Source organism: Onthophagus taurus, chromosome 1, assembly GCF_036711975.1.
Source record: "Onthophagus taurus isolate NC chromosome 1, IU_Otau_3.0, whole genome shotgun sequence".
In the NCBI taxonomy this organism is placed as follows: domain Eukaryota; kingdom Metazoa; phylum Arthropoda; class Insecta; order Coleoptera; family Scarabaeidae; genus Onthophagus; species Onthophagus taurus.
Window position 1 is genome coordinate 15,250,642 of NC_091966.1, and position 23,563 is coordinate 15,274,204.

At 33.2% G+C, this 23,563-nt stretch overlaps 1 protein-coding gene across 2 annotated transcripts in view; it reads right to left on the reverse strand.

The window, feature by feature from the left end:
- LOC111422399 (probable 3',5'-cyclic phosphodiesterase pde-5) overlaps positions 1-23,563 on the reverse strand; it is a 96,589-nt gene that overhangs the window by 64,501 nt on the left and 8,525 nt on the right. The window contains exons 2-3 of one of the 2 annotated variants that reach the window (XM_071197524.1): positions 21,115-21,238; positions 20,773-20,910 (exon numbers count right to left, since the gene is read on the reverse strand). In XM_071197524.1, the coding sequence (XP_071053625.1) occupies positions 20,773-20,910; positions 21,115-21,238 (262 nt within the window). Of the gene's footprint in view, positions 1-5; positions 136-20,772; positions 20,911-21,114; positions 21,239-23,563 lie in introns of those variants that run through there. The other variant, XM_071197527.1, reaches the window with a different exon arrangement.

Genomic DNA, 23,563 nt, shown 5'->3' on the forward strand with positions numbered 1-23,563 from the left:
CTTACTTTTTTGTTGTTTAGTGCTGCACAAAAGAGCTAATCTTTCTGTAAATGCACTCCACATGTCATTGCGACTATGGAACGGAGAAACGACGCACTTTCGGCATCGCGCCACGGACGACTGGCGTCTACCAAGCGACGTTGCGCTTGATATCTTGATAAGCGCTTTAGATTTTCCTGCGCGATGCCCTACAGTAGCTCGCTTCACTATATTTACATTGTAAATGCATTTTTTTAATGTTTTCTTACTCTTAAAAATGATCTTTAACCTTATAACGGACTTTGTGATACACAATAATAGTTGTTTATGTTAAACTTAATGGTTGAAATAAGATTATTATTTTTAAAAGGTTTTTGATGTAAATTAAAATGAGTTCAAATATGAAGGGTTTATCCTAAAAAAATAAATCATTTTGTATTAAGAGGCCTACCTAGCTGGCGAAAAATTCGAAACGAGATTCGGTCGTGAACACGCCTAATGCGGCAACACCGCTCCATGTGTACTCGATCGGGCTGGCGTGCCAGGCCGATGGCGACTAGGACTGTCCGATTGTCGGGTAATTCCCCGACAATCAGCGACGTTGATTTTATTCTTAGTTGAATGCATTTGAATACGAGTCGGGGCCGCTTTTTGGAACATAGCTGTTATTACTAGTATTTCATTATTATCGATTGTTAGTTAAAATTATATATTTTCTCGAAAAGGGATGTTGGTGGATGCCGATCTTATCAGATTCCTCATTATAAAATTTCACAGTATACCAAATTTTATCTGTATATGACAAATCACTGAGATTATTGAAGGTAATCTATACCTTAGGCATTTATTGATTTATACAGGGTGATTTATCAGTTCACCATCAAACTTTGTCATATGATAGCTAATCCAATTACAAAAAAAAATGTTAATGAACATATGTCCTATTTTAATTATTTACGAAATTATAACACTTTAAAGTTTTCATTTTTATATCATAATTAACTGCTACATTTTTTTAAAACACATAAATATTACAAATATTGTTCAAAATAGCCTCCTTCTGAAGGAGGAATACATACTTCACAATGACGAATTAAAGAGTTCTTCAGTCGAATTAAAATGTCTGGTTGATTTCTTGTTTCAGTAGCAGCCATTTGTATTCTGTTTAATAACTGTTCTCGTGTGTTAATTTCCACTTCATACACAATTTGTTTCATATGACCCCATAAGTAGAAATCCAATGGATTAAGATCGGGGGATCTAAGTGGCCAAGCAAATGGACCATTATTACCAATCCACTTGTTTGGAAAATATTGATTTAACCACTCGACAACTACTCTTCCGTGATGAGGTGGGCATCATTGTGCTAGTACCAGATATTTTGAATTACATTAAGAGGTATATCTTCAAGTAAATCAAAAAGAGTATTGTTCAAAAAAAATCTGTAATTTACAGCGTTCAAACGTCCATCAAGTACAAGCAAACCTAGTAAATTGTTGTTAAATATTCCACCCCAAACGTTGATGCTGAAACGTTGTTGAAATTTTCTTAGTCTAATCGCATGCGGATTTTGTAATACCCAGATATGTTCATTATGGTAATTATTTATACTATCTCGTGTAAAACATGATTTATCTGTCCAGAGAACATTTGAAATGAAGTCATTATTTTGAGCATGTTACTGCAATAAATATTCACAAAATGCTAACTGTTGCTGATTATCTCCTGGCTGTAGAGCTTGAACGTTCTGTTTACGATACGGATGAAGGACTTGGCGGTTCAATACGCGCCATGCAAAATTTTGACTTACATGTATGTTGTGTGCTATTCTTCGAGTGCTGATATAAGGATTATCAATGACAGCATTAATTACAGTTTCTTCGTCCTCTATATTAACTACATGCGGTCGAATAGGATTACCTGTTTCTCGAAGTCTTCTGAAAGAATTGCTAAAAACTGAATAATATGGCAAATGACGCTGTGGAAATCTTTCTTGATATTCTGGTACTAATTGTCGAGCATTTCAATTGCAAAAACCATACACGAAAATTATATCAGCATACTCTTCAGTGCTATAAGCGTAGATTTTGAGTTTCTTCTTGTATGTAATAATTAAACCTTACAGCAAACTCACATATTACAATGACAAGTTTTTACTGACTATTAATACATTCGCTGCAGAAAACTTTAAAGTGTTATATATATATTACATATGTCAAAGTTTAATGGTGAGCTAATAAATCATCCTGTATTTAAAGATTAAAAACGTTTACACTAGTTATCATAATTTTTGCTCTAGCAGTATATGTGGTTGAAATTATGCCACCACTTACAGAACCACCATATATTTTTATACAGGGTGCCCATTATTTATGGAATATAGTATATATCTCGGTAAATGTTGACTTTATAAAAAAACATTTTATACAAAAGTTGTTTAATATTTTATTTGTCATAATAGGACAGCAACACAACATTCAATTGTTTATATTTCAGAAAACAAATGAGCAACGAATAACACTTGAATTGTTTTAAATGGCAATGTACCCTTTTGTTAGGTTCATTTGATAGAGATTGTTTTTCTCCAAATTTTAGTACCCTTATATCAGAAAATTTTTGAAAAAATGCAAAAGTTGTTTATTAAGAACATTTTTAGTTCTTTATGAGTTAATATATTTTTTTATTATTTATGTTGTATTATTTATTTTAAAATATACCTTTGGTATTTATTTTAATAATTAATCTAATAGTAAATGATCAGATAATTGTGCAAATATTCTTATTATTAAAAATTTATTGCCACACTTAAACATTGTTTTGCATTCTACGTAAATTAAATGTTTAAATTTAAATTAGTGATATAAAAATTTTTTGATATATCTGAAAATATTAATCGCTTCAGGTTTGTTTTTCTTGGGAGACACTACGCCGACGTCTCGGTTACCGAGAATACCAAGCTCCACTATGTCTCGGGCAATGTTTGGGACGGAGCAATATTTGCGATGTTGCCGTATTTATACTCCGAAAGCAATCAAAACCGACTAAACGTTTTAAACCCATTTTATTTAAATTTGCTGCATTTAATAAAAAAATTGAATTCTTTAAATATGATTTACTTTACAATTCGCTACCTGGTGATGCATTCCGTTTTTAAAAATTTTTTAAAACGTGATTTTAGAAACGCTACGCGACATTTTTTGAAAAAACTAAATGCATCACTAAAAACTATATAAAAAAATAGAAATTTTGATGTAACAAACATACAAAAATTTTAAACGATGGCTGAATAAAATGGTATTCGTTGTTTTCGCTAATAGGTTATCCTCTTAAATACAGTCAAATATTAATCTCGATATAACGGACATCGTTAGAACGTACTTCGGATATAACGAACAAAATATTTTTAAGTATTAATATTTTATGTATATATTTAATACTCAAACTATCAATGGCTTACATAAAAAGGAAGAAACTTACAGGTTAGTTGATAAGAGGCACGATAGCGGAACATTTCAACGGTCCACCAAGAAACATAGCATCATTAAAACCCAAAAAGGGTGACTCGAATTAATAAATTAATTAAAACAGTGAAGTTTTAATTAATTTATAATTTATAATTAATCTATACATATTGACGTCATTGACTCGTTTTATGCTATAAGATCTGTTCTCCGTTCCAACATCTAACGCTCTCCTTTGACGGTAACTATGATTTTCTGTTAATCTGCCTCTTATTTAAGAAATCTTGTAACCATTTTCAGTCGTGTCAAAGAAGAAGACCTTTTAGGTCGAAACAATTGTCGCACCGAGCTAATTGTTAATAACCAATCATATGCGTTTTATTTTATTATCACTACTACGCTGAATATGGAATCCCAAATCGCTAAATTAATAAGTCTCGTATCAAGTCTCGTCTCGCAACCTCCACTCTCGTCTCGTCTCGTTTCTCGTACGAGAGTCTCATAAATGTATCGAAATCTTGTCATGCATAATCTTATTGTTTCAGTGCAATAAGGAATACTTAAATACTTGCTATAATGTAAGAGTCGGAAGAGAGAATTACAGCACTCAGCCCTGTCGGTCGCAAATGATTTTGTTTTTCTCCCAATCGTTTAGGGATAACAAACATCGTATAGATTTTTTTTTTTGTAAGCCAGATAGAACTTACGAAAGGGTTAACTGTCAAACGAACTGTGATACTGCACTCACTTTTTGATATCTATGATCAATATACTCTGGCAAATCATCATGAACAGATTGACGCTTGAACAACGCTACCAAATTATCTAGATTTACTTTAAAAATCAGTCATCAATTCGCATAACTTATAGACGACTTCGTGATTTGTATGGCGCACATAATCGTCCATCTGAGCAAGCCATTCGTCGAACTGTGGATAGATTTCATACCACATACTCTCTAAATCATGCAATAACATAAACACGTCGAAAAAATGTGCGTGCTGAAGAGAATATCGCCGCTGTAAACGAAAATGTGGAAGAAGATTCAAATTTAACGATTCGTCGTCAGTCGCAGGAATTAGGGCTCTCTCCGTCCATTACGTGGAAAATTTTGCCCAAAGATCTTGGCCTACACCCGTTTAAGATCCAGCTGGTGCAGGAATTGAAACCACGAGATCATCATATGCGTCGTTCTTTCGGCGATTGGACTCTAGAGCAGTTGGAAACTGATCCCATGTTTTATCGCAAAATTGTGTTCAGCGATTTTTGGTTTAACGGGCCGCATATGGAGTGAAACCAATCCACAACAGACCCTGCAGACTTCATTACATCGAGAAAAATGCACCGCTGGGTGTTGTTTGCACGCTGGTGGCTTCATTGGACCTTATTTCTTCAAAAATAAAGTCGGAGCCCGCGTTACGTCAATGGAGATCGTTACCGCACCATGATCAATAATTTTTTGTTTGAAAATATGGATGACATTGATCTGGATGAGATGTGGTGGCGACCGTAACCATCTTATTGAAATCAAAATTTGGCGATAAGTTGATTTTGAGAAATGGACGACATGCCAATTGGCCTCCAAGGTCGTGCGATTTGACACCTCTCGATTACTTCCTGTGGGGCCACGTGAACTCATTGGTTTATGCTGATAAACCAGCAACAATTGACACCTTGGAGGCCAACATTGTTCGTGTTATTCGTGACATACGGCCAGCAATGCTCGAAAAAGTGGCCCAAAATTGGACTTCCAGAATACGCTTCGTCAAGAACAGCCGCGGTGTCCATATGCCCAAAATCATTTTTAAATGTTAAATGCCATGTATTGATCTTTCAAACAAGAAAATTTTTTGGTTTAAAATTTAATTTCTTGTGTTACTTTTTTCAATTTAAAGTTCTATCAGTTTTAAAAAAACACCCGTTAGTTAATACAGCATGTGAGAACAATCTTTTCGCCGGGACTGAAGTAGCCGGTATGCTTAAGAAGATCTCGTGCCATTAAATTTAAATAGAAAATTCAGAATCATGAATTTTGCATCATTGTAATATATCTGTGTCTTTATTACACCGAGGCATAGAATAATATTTTTGAAGCTCCTGCATCCATTCTCCTTCGGAAGGCGTAGGATTTACTGCATACAAAACATCAAAATCAATTACAAAATCCGACTTTTCCGCTCTTCTCGTTCCTTCCCTGCCGTTACTTTGAAACGTTGGCTTTCTGATTGATGGAAATAGGCTTTGTATACATTTTCAAATTTCTGAATCGAAGTCTCTTAATTCTTGGCTCCATCTTGTCATATCAAAAACTTCTATCTTATGCCGCGAATCGAGAATTAAAACTGCACCATAAATCTAATTAGTGTTACGATAATGCTTTAATATTTTGTCTCTCCCAGCCTGAAAAATAATAATAAGCTGCTCTTCGACATCGTTTTGATCTGCCTATTATTATCTATTAGTATATTGATAGATACAACCACCATAGGTAATTTGACGTACTTCTCTCCTCTGAGTTTCTTGGAAAGTATTTAAAAGGTGACTAGTAATTTATGCACTTCTTCCAGCAATATCCATTCTTTGTCCTCAAAAGCATATGGTTTTAAATAAACAACATTTTGACACTATGCACCAAGTCCATGTCTACCTTCAAGAGGTACTTTCAACATATCATTACTGGAATTCCAGCGTGTAGATACGAAAATATTTACAGAAATATTGCAGATATTATTTGCAGAAATACTTACCTGCGAGACTCTCGTACGAGACGCAAGACCTCATGCACGAGACTCGAGACGAGACCAATGAAAGTCTCGTCTTGTCTTGTCCGAGTATCGTCTCGAAAACGAGACTCGTACGCACCACTAGTAATTGCAGTAAGGTAAATGAAATGTATGTGCCAAATAGCATACAAAGCGTCGTTGATCCGCTTCGATGCGATCACGATAAACTGCGTACATAGGATTCTACACTATGGAACTATAGGATAATACGCTATTAACAAATGCCATATAAAGGGATTTAATGCTTGTAAAATTAGTAAAGTATCTACTTATTCTGATACAAACCATAGGTTACGCAAGGATTTCGCCACCATGAATTGTAGCATCAAGTATAATTCCAAGATCCTTCACTCTGTCAGTAGAGATAATAGGTCTACCATTAAAGTTGTAATTAAAATTAATAGGATAGCGTTTCCATGTAAACGTTATTTTTTGACATTAGTTCAAAGAAAGTTTGTTAACGCAACAGTAATCATGCAGACGATCAAGGTCCTCCTGGAGTCAGGTAGTCATGACTAAAGCTGACTCTGGTAAATATTTCATTATCATCCGCATAGAGCAGGAATTTTGAAAATGTAAAGCAAGAAGAAATATCGTTTATGTAAATTAGAAATAATATAGGCCCATGATGATTACCTGGAAGCACACCAAATGAGATGGGTTTGTAGTCCGATAGAAAGCTACCCAACTTAACTGCCTGACTTCTGTCCGATAGATATGACATTATCCAGCGTACAATGCCGGCAGGAATGTTAAAGGAGGATAGCTTTTGTATAAGAATTTCATGGTTAATCTTGTCGAAGGCTTTAAAGTAATCGGTATTAATTGCGTCAACCTGAGAGTCCTCATTTAAGGTAGAATGAATAAAGTTAACATAAGACACTAAGTTAGACTCAACCGATCGCCCAGGCAAGAAACCATGTTGTTCAGTAATGAGAGAGTGAACAATAGAGTGGTTAAAGTAATCGTAACCGTTTTTTTCAAAAACCTTGGGAATAGACGAGAGAATAGAAATTGGATGGTAATTAGAGAAGCGCAAGATAGAGAAAGCCAAGTAATCACTATTATGGCGAGTGGATTTCCATTTTTTATGGTAAAATAGCTTTTCTTTAATTACTCTAATTGTTGAACGTTTGTACCAATAAGGAAAACGTTGCTTAGGTACAATGCGCTTAGGAACGTCACGTAATTACATAATTAACGCGGTCATAGAAAACTTCAACCATGCTCTCCACGCCCATCCCAGTAAAAACAGTCTGCCAATAGATGCTATTTAAGGAACACTTGATAGCTAAAGAGAAACCTAAAGAGAAAGCGAACATTCGGACCATCACTGAGACAAGTGACCTAGAACTAGAAACATTCGGGATTAGCCGCCTTAAGAGGTGTACGGCTAAACCCGAATGTTTCTAGTTCTAGGTTTAATGTTAGTTCTAGTGTCAGTTCTAGGTAGCGCTAGTTAGCACCAGATATCACTATGTTGCATATTTTTACTGATCAAAAACTAGACCTAGAAACATTCGGGTTTAGACGTCTTTAGGCTAAACCCGTTATAGTGATTTAAGGTTCTAGTTAGAGTGGTAAGAAAAGTTTTCACGCTAATGCAATTGCCCAAGTTGACTTGTGCATGCCAATTTGCACAAATAAAATTAGTGTCCCATTTTAACAGTCAGTTTTTTGCACAAATTTGTATACCAACACAGTTGAGATTGTCATTGTGTCAGCAAAATTCAACGATGGACTACGAAGAGAAATTATTAACATTAGTTAGTGTTTGTTTAATTAAAAAGTTGAAACAGGTAAAAAAGAGATCGAGATCAAGAAGATCGCCGAAATGTTGGATCGAAAAGACAGCTACTTACTCTCATATTAATTTATTTAAAGAATTATTAAATGAACCAAACGATTTTCGTAATGATACCTGCGCATGGACGAGACAACTTACCGACATTTATTACATTTGGTTACGCCATTAATAAAGAAGAATGATACTGTTATGAAACTTTCAATTACACCACATCAACTATTATCCGCAACATAGAGGTTTTTTACTACGAGAACCTATGAAGATCTCAAGTTTTCGACGTGTATTTCCAAATCCGCTCTCAGCAATATAATTCCTGAAACGTGTTTTGCCATTTACAGTGTATTAAAAAAGAATATTTAAATGTAGGTATGTTTATTAAATGTACATTAACTGTATACTACAATAATTATTAATCTGTATAACAAAAGTTGGATGAATATTGTGAGGTTAGTGGGGGTTTACTACATTCATCTTGAGTATTTCTTGAATGGGATGATGGTTGTTGATGTGGTTTGTGGTTGAGTGTGTTGTGAAAATTGTTGATGATAATAAGATTTTATTTGGGAATGTGGCTGTTTCTGATGTTGAGTGAATGGTTCTCTTAATAAAGGAGGCTTTGGTTGCTCATAGAATGGTACTGATTGTGAAGGCTGATTATATGATGGCCCTGGTTGTAAAAATGGTTGCATTTACTGAAGCTGTAATGATCCTGTTTGTAGATAAGACTCTTGCTGCTGTTGTATGTGTAACGTACAGGAATTCTATGTTCCTAATTATGCCTCATAGAAAGCGTCATTTCCTTTTTGCCCATGCTTTTCCGGTGAATATAAACTTGCCGTCAACATTTGCAGGCATTGTAAAACGTTTTTGATTGCTGTATATTTTTAAAAATTTTTCATATAACGGACTTTTGCTTATAACGGACTCTGCCTTTTCCGTATTAATCGAGGTTTTATTGTGCCTAATTAATGAAACAAAATAATTAATTTATTTTTTCATAGTACTTTCCCAATAAATAATTCCATTTGCTTAGTTCCATCGATAAACATTTTACGTACTCTATAAAATCGTCTTCTAATGAATTTAACGATTTCGAAAAGACCTCACCTACTATCGAATGAGGATTAACGAGGATGCCGAACGTCTATTGAAAAATTTAAAAGCCTCGTGCAATCAACTAGTGCGGCGCGGAAAAAGAAAATCAAAAGTGTAACTCCAATCGTGCGAAATTGTTACATAACGGAAACAGCTCTCGACAAGGGTTGCCGAACGAAAATATCGACGAAACGAAACGCACTACTGTAACTCGCCGGGGAAAAATGGAAAATATCCTGTGGGATTGTACGAAAGTGACACAATGCGGTGGTGGTTTTCAATATCGACGCAAGGTTTCCAACTAATGTAATTTTACCCGCAAAGATTGTATCGCATTTCGAACGATGACGCTACGATCTCGTATTCAGACTACTCTCCAATCGACATCCTAATTAACTGTAAATTGCTTAGTAACGTGCTACCAGAGAATATACATGAAAGTTACATATTTGTATCAAAAGGGGTTGTTTAGTAATGACGTTGGATATTACTAAAGTTCTAAATGTACGTTTGAGTTCGTGGAAATCAAATACACGTAAATGTCTCTAAATGGGTTTTATTCCTCTGCATCTATTATTGTCAATCAATACGTCAAATGCGCGATTTTAGAAAGCCTGGAACTTGAAGCGAACATATTTTAAGCATAGGTTGGGTTAGGTCGATTATTTTATAATAAAATGTTAGTAATTTTGATGTAAAATTTTTTGTTTTACAATTATTTTCTATTTAAAATTTTTTGTTTTTTCGTTATTTCATATCTGGTGAATCCTTCATTGTGTATTATATTACAGTAAAAATTTAATGTCTAGGATTTATCTACAACTTATAGAACCATCAAAATTACACAAAAAACCCTTTTCTAATCGTTATCGCTATATCGATTGTAATCACAATCAAGATAGTGTTGAAAGAAAAATAATTGCCTTGTTTAGTTTATGTAATTGGTATTTAGAAGATTGCTTAACAATTACAGAATTTATTTGCAAATGTCGCTCTAGTTATTGTTCTATAACTTGAACTTGTCAGAAGAGCGCCGCTGCTGATATTCAACAGCAAAAAAAACAATTGTGTAAAAAGTAAATAAATGCTTGTAAAGGTTATTGAGGAGACTCAATGCGACAGTCTTTAAGATGAATGGAACATTGCCTATGTATGGAGTGTCGGCGTCTAAAGAACTATTTCCAAAAATCTCAACAAACCTCGGCAGACAAAAATTTTCTACAACATGGACAAATGTTTTATGTTGGCAACAACATAGCGAAAGCTGATTCCATAGGATGTTTCATCAGGATACTTGCAGAAATTTGCAGTCTATCTCGAAGATGTCATTATATTTAACATGAATTGAGAAAAAATCTTGTTGCGCCAAAAAAACATTAAACTACTCAACATTGTGAGAATTCAGTTCCACCACCATCGATTACACGCAATATGCATAAAGTATATAAGCAAAATCTTACAAACTGATTACGATCATTCATTTTCCGCTTTAACAGTATCCTGATGAACTCGAAATTCAAATTGAACTTCATGAGAAAGACCTTTAATTACACCTCCCGAACGTCAAGAAGCTTTTTGTATTATAATTAAACGCAAGTGGAAAATTAATTATGGATGTGATTTGGTGATAGCTACAATCATATTTTAATTATGTCATTTTTCGCGACGAAAACCAGCCTTTTGTGTTTTTGATTGTGCTACCGCATATGGCTGACTAAATTCAAGAGTATCAACGACTCAGCATTACACAAAACCTTATTTGCACCTGGATTGACATTCCAAAAGTAATAAGGTTGAAGATCCCTGTCTCTTAAACATGCGATAATATCTCACAGACAATATTGTGTTTGTGGCAACGGAAGCGAATAAACCCGTCATGGTACTATTCTAGGGAAGAAGATAGATGAGAGACATAATCGTGATCATGAATGATATGGAATTGTAGTGTGCAAACAAGGTTTACTGTGACGTGACAGATCCTTCCTCAACCGCGAGAGAAAGAGAGAGTGAAGAAACTCCTCTTATCTTGGAAATTACAATGTTAAATACCATAAGAAAATAATAGAACATTATAGAGAAATAAAACTTCAACTAATAAGAAAAATGATATCAACCTTCTTTTTGCGTGGGGTCATCACTTTTGTGGCTACTATATATTATACTCCTTCTTGGAGTCGAGGAATATTGGGGAAGTTATTGAGGAGTTGGTTGCTTATGATGAAAAAGAGTATAATAATAGACGATACAATGTCTAACCCGGATAATAACTTTCAGTACCGATGTCTTCGCTATTCTAGGTAATGTTCAGTTCCTATAGGCGCATCGCCGCAATTTATTTAAGGATTTAAAATGATTTGCACAATTCTTGACTTTGATTGAATTCGTCGAGAATTTAAAGAATCGATCCATGGCAACGGTCCACGTATTGAAAAGTAGGAGAGAACTGTTATAGAATCAGTACGTACCAAGTTTGTTCAACACGATAGTATTATAGGTCTAGATTAAGATGTATGCGTAGGGATCAAGTAAGTGTACTCGATCATTTGTTGCCCGTATAGTTTAGTATTAACGGTTTCGCAGCTTATTTTTAACGCTTTCAGGTTTTAGCAGCTCGTAATAAATCAAACCCTGCGGTCTTGCAGTCGCTGTTTTTCCTGGAATTACCTATGATCGTTTACGTTTACGATCTCAAACTATATTTGTTTTTCATTATCAGTAACAATTTGATGTAGAAATGACTTTTCTTTTTACCGAACAAACAGCATTTCCCAACCGGTTTTTCGGCTTTCTTGCTGTTTTTAATTCAGTTTATGTGAGACCATTTCCATTTTCCCATCTACTGGATCTTGCCAACGCTTTTAAACGTATGGCTTCTCGTGTCACATTTAATCGATCCGCAAGATGTTGTTGCGTTTGAGCGTCATCTTCACGGCACTCTGATTTATCAAGAGCATGCTCATCGTAAGTTTTGACAAGCATTCGATGCAATATTGCAGTTTTCTTTAAATGTTAATAGAAAATTGATTCTGTTCGCAAATTGTAACTTCTAGGCTCAAAATTAGACGTATGAGTTGTACATTTTTGTCAGATATTAACAAATGTAAATGGTGAAAATAAGGCAACTGCCTTATCGTCTTTTGGGAATTTCTATTAGGATTTTACAAGTTTGATTTTACAAGAGAACCACTCCACCAATTTCGATAAACAATTTCTCGTTCGTAAGCTTAATCCTTGACCAACACGAAATTGAAATGCCCGATTTGAAATCTCTTTAGAATTCCGCTAAAACGTCAAAATATTGCAACAGTACACGAAAATGATACAACAATGACGTTTTTCATGTAAGTGATTTCCACTTTCGTATTGTCAAAGGATTAGGATTAGGATCGAAATCGGCGAATTGGTTCTCTTGTTATAATCAAAATACTATGCATGTAAAATCCTATCTAATTGGGGGCTAGAGAAATGGGGGCTAACTACGCATACATCCTTTTCCAAGAATGTATCGTTTATTTTTGACGGTAATTACATTGACAGCTAGGGCTATTTATGAGCAAATTACGGTTTCACATTTAGCAACTTGAAATTCTGATTGCTATGCAAGGTTGTTGTATGTGACCGCAATCAACACATTGTTATTCAAGTTGGTCTTAAAAATTTGTACAATTACAGGATTTCCAATGACTTGTAGGATATAATAGAGAAGAATCTTTATTTAAAGTGCATATAATGAGCAATTTCTTCCAAGCCTGAGGACAGCGCATTTTTCACATATATTATATGTTACTGATATAGAAATGGGTATCAAGCGCAATTCTTCTCAGTATTCATCTCGATAGATCGTCACACCCAAGAGCGATGTTGGATCCCCTAGTGAGGAGAGTGACGTACTCTTCTGCATCAATAAGGCATCCTCAGTCATATGGGTCTAATCACATGAAGCATAACCTAGATATTTAATGAATAGAAATTGATTCTGCAAATAAATAAATAAAGAAAGAGTGTCTATGACAATCTTCCGGTAGTTACTAGTGATTTTACTTTCATGTGCTCGATAGCAATTCAGAAAGTTAAGCGAGTGCATTACTCTTGATTGAAACATATTTTTGAAATATACAGGGTGATTCAAAAAACCGCTGACAGACTTCTAGGGCAGGTAATACATCAAAAATTAAGATGAAAAGTCTTGATATACATGGGGTCGCAAATGCCTCGTTGGCGAGGTATAGCGGATCAAAGTTTCTTTAAAATTAAACATTATCTGCTATAAAAAGCACTTTTTTAAAAATATTGTCTACGTCATTGCTCTCTACGCGTGTATCTATCAATTGGTCTCTTAAAAAACTTTGATCAAAACAATAGAAAAACACGTTTGTAGAAAATTTGTTAATTCAATCAAAAACTGTTGCTTTAATCAAAGTTTTGTAAGAGACCAATTGATAGATAATTGATCACTTTACACGAAAATACTGCCCGTTTGACAAAATTAGCAGTGAAGTTGAAACTATTTTTAAAAAAGGGCTTTTTAATGCAGATAATGTTTAATTTTAAAGAAACTTTGACCCGCTATATCTCGTTAAGGAGTCATTTGCGACCCCATACTAAGACTTTTCATCTTAATTTTTGATGCCCTAGAAGTCTGTTAGCGGTTTTTTGAATCACCCTGTATATATTTCTAGATACAATTTAGGAACTTTTTCAAATTATATATATATAGGTATATTATTAATAATCTTCTGCAGATATCGGAAGTTGCTAAACGGTGTGATTATACAAAATCATTATTTTCATTATTTAAATAATGTGCAGTCCTTTCCGTAACTACGACAGATGCGTAAAGGAAGATACTACTTTTCCAACCTATGCGAAGTTAGCCCTCATTTTTCTAGCCTCCAATTAGATAGGATTTTACATGTTTGATTTTACAACAGAACCATTTTGATAAACAATTTCTCGTTCGTAAGCTTAATCCTTGACCAACACGAAAATGAAAATGCCCGATTTGAAATCTCTTTAGAATTCCGCTAAAACGTCAATATATTGCAACAGTACACGAAAATGATAGAACAATGACGTTTTTTATGTGATTTCCACTTTCGTATTGGCCAAGGATTAGGATCGAAATCGGCGAAGTGCTCTCTTGTTACCTAATTGGGGGCTAGAGAAATGGGGGCTAACTTCGCATACATCTTTTTCCAAGAATGTATCGTTTATTTTCATTATCGCGTAGCAGCGCATACATGAAAAGGCAATTTATTGACATAAATGTAATCTAAAACAAAATTATCCTTAAAGCGAATTTTTGCGTAATAAAAATATAATAATAACTAATCAAATTAATACAGGTTTATAATATAATTCACATCTGGCAACACTTTTAGAGAAAAAACTAATCACGGTGACAAAACTAATAGCAACGCTACGCAATTATACATATATATGTTTTTACTATCCCATTGCGTTCATTTAATACAATTAGGGCCATGGATATCTTTTGGTGGAGAGTGTTGCAGTTATCAGTGACCGCTATGGCCGCAAAAGTGTTAAAGACTTTTTGTTACATATTGTTTAATAGTTTTTTTTTAAATAAATGTATGGTGTTCCTCGGATATAATAATAATAATAATAACTTTTATTATCCTTTTTTTTAATTTAATGAAAAGAAAAAACAATGTGTACTATATACATAGCAAAAGCTATGTTATATGTTTTCCCTGTTCGTTATATTTTTCATAAAATTACAAAAATATGTTAAAATAACAAATACATACAAAATGCTTTAAGAAAAATGGTTCAAATTAGGATGGTTTTGACGTTATATAATGTTGGGTACATTTCGTTACTCATTTCTGTAATTAAATTTGAGATGAAATCCTGAAAGAACTTTACGACTTAATTAAGACTGTTCCAATGTAGGGAAGAAAGAAATAGCAAAGGAAAGTTGTATCGTTGTGTAGACTAAAACAGATTGTACGGACAAGTCCTTAATTAGTTTTGTTACTGACACCAAAGCGAGTATAACCCTTATTAGTATTAGTTTTTATTTTGTTTAAAGAGATATATTTTAATAAAAATAAAGATGTTTTGTTTGTACTTATATTGGTTATTTTATTTCAATTATGCAGCTTTACATGATTCGACTAATAAAAGTCATCCTCAGAAGCTTTGTCACAAAATGAAAGTGATGAATATTCTAAAATATAAATATAAAAATCTTTTTAAAAAAGATTGTTTCAAAGAAAGTTCGTCCATTTTACAATGTACTGTTCAATTTTAATTTGGGTGTTTTAGTGTGTGACAAAATATCTTTGGAATGTTCATTACTTTGATTTTGCGAGAAAGCTTCTGAGGATGACTTTTATTAGTCGAAACATATAAAGCTGTATAATTAAAATAAATAACCAATATAAGTAGGTACAAAGAAAACATCTTCATTTTTATTAATTTTTAATTGGTTAATATGGATTATGAATTAAATCATGATATACTTAATTTAGATATTAGTTGGAAGGGTCAAACGGATGAAGAAGATAATTTGCATATTTAGAGTTTGTGCGAAAGCCTGAAACCTTTCCGCTCCACAATAAAATGAACGTAGTAAGAATTTTAACGAGTATACTCATCACGAGTAGCTTAATGGTTAAAGTTGATAATGTGGGTTAAATTATTTTGTTTTTAACAAACGAAATACAACATTAGTACAAACTAAAATACAAATATTAATTGTAAACATTAATTTTTATAAGTATTTTATAAATATTTTTATAAGTTTCCTCCAAATGTAAGTATTTCCAGGCTACGAATTATTTACGTGGAGAGCAACGATAGAATTCACAAATATACTTCGACCAAAGAGAATTATACTTTGATGCTACATCCTGAACTTTTATGTTGTAAGGGATTCTTTATTACTTGTAAAAGCTACAAAAATTAATTTTATCTTGTTTTATATAAAGGCTGATTCGCATAAGACCCGACACAGAGCAGGATATGTAGAGGACATGCGAATCACCCTGTATAATTGTCAATATGGGTTACATCAGAAATGAAGAACGTCAACATTAATGATGAATGAGTTAATTATTTGTCTTGTTCTACACTGTTTAATGTTGTATTACACGATATTGATCATTATTAATATTCGCGTTGTTTCATGATTAACCACGCTTTATCTGGAGAAGGAAATAAAGTTAATATGCTTACTGAAGATGAGTGAAGGCAGGAGTTCAAATTTATAAGAAAAGCCTTATAGAGTTACAAAAAAAAATGGAAACACAGTCAGTATTATTACATAATTATGTATTAGACAAATGAATCAATTTATCGCCTACGGCGTTATAAGAATCTGAAAAGGAATGGAAAGGGAACATTGATAAGAAGAAACGAATTATAGTAACGTAAACATGCAAAGTATTTTAGAACACGCAAACATTTAAAAAAAGTTTAGTATGACGAGACTTGACGAGAGAACAATAGATGAGCAAGGGATACCCTAAAAGATGGAAGGCTAGGAGCATTGCGAATGACAGCAAGAAGATTGTTCCAGAGTGAAATCGCTTGCAATGTAAAAGACTTATGATAAGTATTGGTGTGATGTATTGGGAACATGAGAAACAAATCGGATTGCGATCGTGTGGATCTGTTATGAGCTGACAAAAAGAAATTGAAATTGTTAAACAAATATCTGGGGGTTTGATTATGAAGAATTTTATACAAATTTAATAATACACGAAAGGATCGTCGGTTGTCATACGTTAACAATTTTAAATTATTACGATAGGGAGAGATGTAGCAATAGTGATCCAGATTAAATATGAAACGAACATAATTGTTCTGTAATCTTTGCAACTTTTCACACAGTGTAATCGATAAATCGGTGCAGACTGTATCAGCATAATCTAGATGAGGAAAAAAAATTAACGTGTAGCACAGATTACGACGAATAAAAGGAGGAAGGAAACATCTAAGCCCACGTAGAGAATGAAAACAAGAATACACTTTTTTGCAATAATACCGTCTGCACCGGCGCTGTTAAAACTAGAATAAGTAACTGCCTTGTACACCTCGTCCCTATCAATCACAGTGAGCGAAAAACTAGAAGAAATAAGATTAGATGTCTCAATAGTTTGAATTAAGGTGATTTTGGAAGCAGTATTATGAGTTACTGGTGGTTTAGCGAAGTGGCTCGATAAAAAATTTCCGTCCACAACACCTTGTGTAGGAACAGAATCAATGACACCAAGAGACCTTAAAGTTTTCCAGAACGTCTTAGGAGTAGTCCCAGTCAATTTCTGGTAAAAATATGCTTTCTTCGCATTTTTACATCTATGATTACAGCGATTACGCAGTACATGATACCTTTCATAGTTAATATTCGATGAATTGCGTTTAAGAAGCATTTTAGCTCTGTTTCGTTCACGCATAAGGTCTCTAATCTCATCATTTTGCCAGGGGGCACAGAAATGCTTTATTTTTCTCTGCTTAAGCGCGGTATGTTTATTATACAAACATATAATTTTGTCATAACTAACTTTTGAGTCAATGTCACGCATACAATACAATGGCTGACATTCAATCAGCAACGCATCAGATTTGAGGTGTTCATAATCGATGTGCCTAAAATCACGGTAAGTGAACATGCGATGAGAAGCGACAGGCTGCCGAACTTGAACAGCATAATAAATCAGATCATGACAAGAAAACTGTTCAGCAGGTAATTGACCATGTGTTAAAATTTTATTTGGACAGGACGTAATGATGAGATCATGAAGATATTGTCACAATGGCAGACGATGCGTAGGTTGGGAGGGTAATATAACTTTGTCTAAGGATGATGTAATAAATCGAAGTTTTTCACTACGCGTATCATTTTGTGAATACATGTGTTAAAATCCCCCATTAACAGAATACTATCACAATTAACCCCATGCCTCTCCAGGAGGTCTTCAAAATGGTCGAAATAATTCACTCCTGCTGGACAGTAGAACACACCCAGTAGCAACCTATCACAACTACACTTAACCTCAATCAATAAGAATTCCATTTCGTCTTGAAATCCATCAGTTGATTCCACCAGTTTAGTTTGAAAATGATTCCTGATAAAAATCCCAATCCCACCACCCCGGGAATATTCACGATCATTTCTTAATAAACAATAACCTGGTAAGACAAACATGGAAGAGGCTGAACCAAGTTTCACTAACCAAGATTACATCAAATATGTTTGACTCAAAAGTATATAAGAAGTCATCAAAATAAGTATAAAGACTCTGGGCATTAATATGACATACAGAAATATGGCTCGCAAATCCACAAAAAAGATTAGTCGGAGGTATTATGACAGCTAAAATGGCAGGGAATTCTAATCTTGATGTTTACCTGCTGAAAAGTAGTGTCAAAACCAGATAGATAGTTTACACAAACATGGAACCTTTTCTGTTCAACACTTACAACCCGACCTTTTTCTTAAATTTTGTCTGTCTTTTTTAAAATTAACTACCATAAAAAACAAAATCGCTGCCTCCTGTGCAGAAATACTACGTCGATAGTCCTTTTGAGTCAACTTTTGTATAATAATTCGTTTATTATTTTTTTCTTTCTATTCTTGTAATTATTTTGTGTTGGCCTAAATAAATTTTGTTGAAAGAGAGACTCTCTCTGCCTTAAAACTGTTTATATTATTTTGTGCAGAAAATAATGTATTTATTATTTTTGTTTTATTATGATACTAAAATAATTTTCAACTCATCCCTAATTTTTCAATTTAATTTAATTTAATTTTTTTTTTGCTCTAGTTGATAACTTTAATTGTGTTTTTCATAGCTTCACAGCAAACGTTTTATAAAATAATTTATTCGTCATATTCGACGCAAAATAAAATTCAATAAACGGTAGCTGTCAATTGAAATGTTGATACACAGAGCGTTTAAAACTGGAACATGAACTGTTTGATGTGCTTCAATTAAATTGCAATTAAAGTTACTTCGGCTTTAGGCAGTAGTTCGATTTAGAGAGTAAGTTTATTTTTAATTAATCCATCGAAGAATTTATTATGGGGGCGAAAATGAATACTTTATATCTAACATAGTTTAAGTTATATTATATTATACATCAAAATGTTACAGTGTAAGTATATGATTTCAAGCAATTCGGTGCTGATTTTCGAAATCGAAATACATTTCAGATTTGGAACCGAGGTAAAATAATTTCTTGTAGACGATTGTAAAATTAATTAATAAGCAAGAAAACTAAAAGGGTTCTTATAGAGAAGTTATATTACATAAGAAGATGCTGTATTCATCAATAATTGGAAAGATAGATTGAATACCTACTTTAACTCGTTTTCAGTAACAATTTTAATGAAACCTCTTAAATGCGCAATAAAAGCTTTCTTAAAAATATCTTTTATATACCTACTCTTTGGGAAGGAAAAAAAGGGCATCGGTGAAATATTAATGAGAAAGTAAAGTGAACGCTGATATAAACGAATGCGCAGGTAACTGGAAGGGTGGATTCAAAAGCAGCTTTTGTGCTTTCAAATTGGGTTCCTGTTCCAACATCATTATTATTTACATAGTTCAGGAAACGGAATTAAGATTGAAAGAAGAATTAATTTTAAAATGAAAATGAATACCTACAAAGGGAATAATAATTTCAAGGACTTTATAATTTTCCAATTATTAAGACACTTATCCAGAATTCGTAAACTAATTTCACGAACTTGACGTTTTGATTAAAACCTTTCGTTTATCAATCTCGTGGTATTATTATTTTTTGTTATCTTTGTAAATATCAACCGCAAACGATTTATGTCAACTTGAAATTAAAACGTTGCTCACCAATAGCGAGGTTGAAATATCAAAAATGGGGAGAAAGGAAAATATACGAAAAGAATAATATCCGGTTGCTTATTTTCTTTTTATTTCGACCCTTAGAGATATAAGTTATTTCAGTTTGTCACAATATTATCTGATTTTGTTTGCAAGGGTCTCTTAATTTGTGACATTTCTCTTTATTATCGTAGTAAATAAAGATCTTTTAATGTAGATTTATTGTCAACAAAAATTTAATATAGGTCAGCGCTAAAAGCATTCATCAATTAACTCCTAATAAGGTCGCTTTATTTATTAGAGGATTAATTCTCAACAAAATGCAATTTATTCATATACATATTATCTCACAATACCATATGTTGTTTTTTTAACCTGCCGACACTATCTTTTATATTCTATAGAGATCATAAATTTTTCATTATGTTCTACGTTCGGTAACATAATGTATACAGTACGGTCGTTATTATTTATGGAATCAATATAATTTTTATTTTCTTTTTTACTTTCGCTTTTTATGTATAAAACCGTAGATATTTATAAAATCATGTTTCTACACAATATTTCTTTAATGGCTATAAAAGTGAAATAATAACATAAACAATTATAATTAATTAATTTCCCTATAATAAATGTTCAGATTATAGGACCATAAAAGAGCACTTAATCGCACAGTTATTGAGTCGTTATAATTTACAAATTATCTCGGTTTTATAGAAATAACACATTTTGTTACTTAAATCATTTACAGTATTCAATTCTTGCACAAACAATTTTAACATTCTAAACTATATGAAAATAAACAACAACAAACTTACTTTCGTTAAATTTCGTTCCTCTCTTGTTGCCCAACCTATGCTTTGCAATGGGAAAAGCTTCAGACCCGGATTTGGATTGCTTTGGAAAACGATGCCTTTCCATTTGTGTTGCGAGATGAGAAGGGCACACGCGCCAACCTACGCAAAAAGATCAAGAAGAAAAATATCCCTTAGCGAAGCGTTTCGTTTAATTGCAGGAAGGAAACGTCCCGAAATTTCGTTCGCGAAATTGCTCCCCGGCGACGTTGTTCCCTGTTTTTTGATTCCGGAACGACGTTGCCGACCTTACTTACGTACCCAATTACCCAATAACCCGAATTAGTAGTTACGTGTCCTACATACCCTTCGCGTTTTGTATTGGAGGGAGTTTCTTTGATGTAGATTTTCCGTTTCCAATACCTCCGGAAACTTTGATTTCTGTACCTGTACCGTCAGCGCAATGATATGGCGTAACCAATATTTGTAACTGAAAAGAGAAAAGTAAAATAAAAGATACTTTTTTGACATATGAAGTTGTAAATTAAACGGTAATTTATTGTTCTATCATTTTCACTCATTTTGCTTAGTAGTAAGAGAGTCCATCGGTCATAATAAATTATTTCCGCCGGCACAAAACTTCATCAAGAGTAATTGCTTCCAAACTGTGTCCATGAACTATGCGAAACATTTGTTTCAATTGAATAGTTTCGTGTTACAGGTTAATAAAGAATGAGAGTGTTGTTTGTTCGTTTCGTGGGTCTCACGAAATAATAAAGTGAATTTCTAAAGGAGCACTTCTATAAGGAAGGCTACTTAACTAATAGGATTTATTAATTCAAAAAAGCGAATTTTGCTATTTTTCTACTTGAAAATTGATAAATTTCGAAATGAATGTGGGAAATATTGATTTTACACCAAATGTAAAATGAGTAAATATGCAAATTCATTGTCGAGGCAGTGAATATTCAATGACGGATTAATTTGTTTTATGTGTTTTACTAATTCACAAAATGTAGTAAAAAATGTTTTACTTCATGATGGGAATTAACAAGTGTTGAGAAGACTTTGTGATTTTCAACTAAAATGGAATAGATTTATCTCGTCTTGAAATTAACTTAAAAAGGGCAACTTTTCAAATCTACTATTGAGATTGACATTGTAACTTCTTTTTGTGTTACAATTTTTGATTATAATTGGAACAAATTTCACATAGCTGATATTGATTTCTTTGCAGTGTACGATATCGCACTACTTATTCGTATATTACATACACACGTATTGAAGAGCATATGAAAGTGCACAACAAACTATTACTTTGTATATGTGTAATGGGCGTTCATAAATTTTATTAGAGTAGCTATCTTCAAGGAATGATTCGTACTGCATATTCACAAAACTAGTGGTCTGACTGATTGCTCTCGCTTATGTTTCTCATAATTTATTGATAAAATTTTGATCGCAACTAGCTATGGATCGTTTTCAGTTCTTTCAGCAAATGCAGATGAAATTTTAAACCAAACTGTAGGCTTCAGCTAACACTCACTCAGAACACCACAGTTACTTGCTTACAAATTCAATGTCCTGCACTTCGTAAGGCTAAAACACGGACAGTTTCGCTATTTTGTGGAGTATGAGCACTTCGTGGTGTTTTCGTCGGATTCTTACTTGGAGCAGATTTTTAAGGTAACCCGACTATAACGCATTAACTGATTAACATAGTTTTTATAAAACATTTTCATGGCGAAAGCACATCCTGATTACCATTCCACTGATTCATGATTAATAAATATTGTTTTGAGAAGGGCACCCATGAGGTAAGATCGTTAAGAACAAAAAGAACCATTAATATTTTCTGCTCCAATATCGACCGCTTAGGATTTTCCCAGTCCACATCTTTAATGGCACGAACAATCTATACTTCTTGCAGTTTGAGTTTTTAATTATAAAATTAAAATCATTTTTTTCGTAAACGCATTGAGAATTCTACTCAAGAGTCTGAAACTAAACTTGTTGATCTTACCTGTTCAAGTCTGAATTCATTTTAAACATCATCTAAATTTTGACTATATTAAAACGTGTATAGTGATGAAATAAACATGTTAATATCAAAAAAATACTCTCTATATTATAATTTACAAAAAGGATGATGCAGAAATGAATGTGTTGTAGAGAAAGATTGTAAAGAATCCGATGAAGAGTTCATTATCTCGCAATTTATGTACAGATATACATTATTATTATTATTTAAATTTGGTGTTCATTTATGTCTAGTTAGGTTGCATAGGTATTACATAGTTTGTAAATGACTTATTGTTGTTGATAGTTCTTCATCTTTTGTAAACAAAGTTGTGTTATCTGTAAATATTGCTACGTTACCTCCAATAATTTGAGAGATGTTGTGCACATAAATATTAAAAAGAATGGTATTGATGATTAGACGTAGTTGTGAATTTTAGTAAAAAACGTGCGGTTAAGTATAAAACAATGTTCCTGTAAATGTCAGATGTTCTTTACATCTCTAAGATTCTTTGAAGGACAAACAACCAAGTAAATACACAAGACCGCTTACTAACATTAATACCGCCTGTTTTACCACAGTATACGGGTTGAAAAGTTTGTTTCATGGCCAAGAAAAGAACTACTGTGTATATTATTTTCCCATCTTCAATTATGTCAAATATTTGTTAAATTTTCTAACATTGTAGATTACAAACTAAGTAGTTTGTAAAAGTTTATTGCCTATTTACCTCTTCGAGTAATCTGTTTTGTATAGTTTTCTGGAAAAGTGTCACCAATAAGCACACCAAGCTCA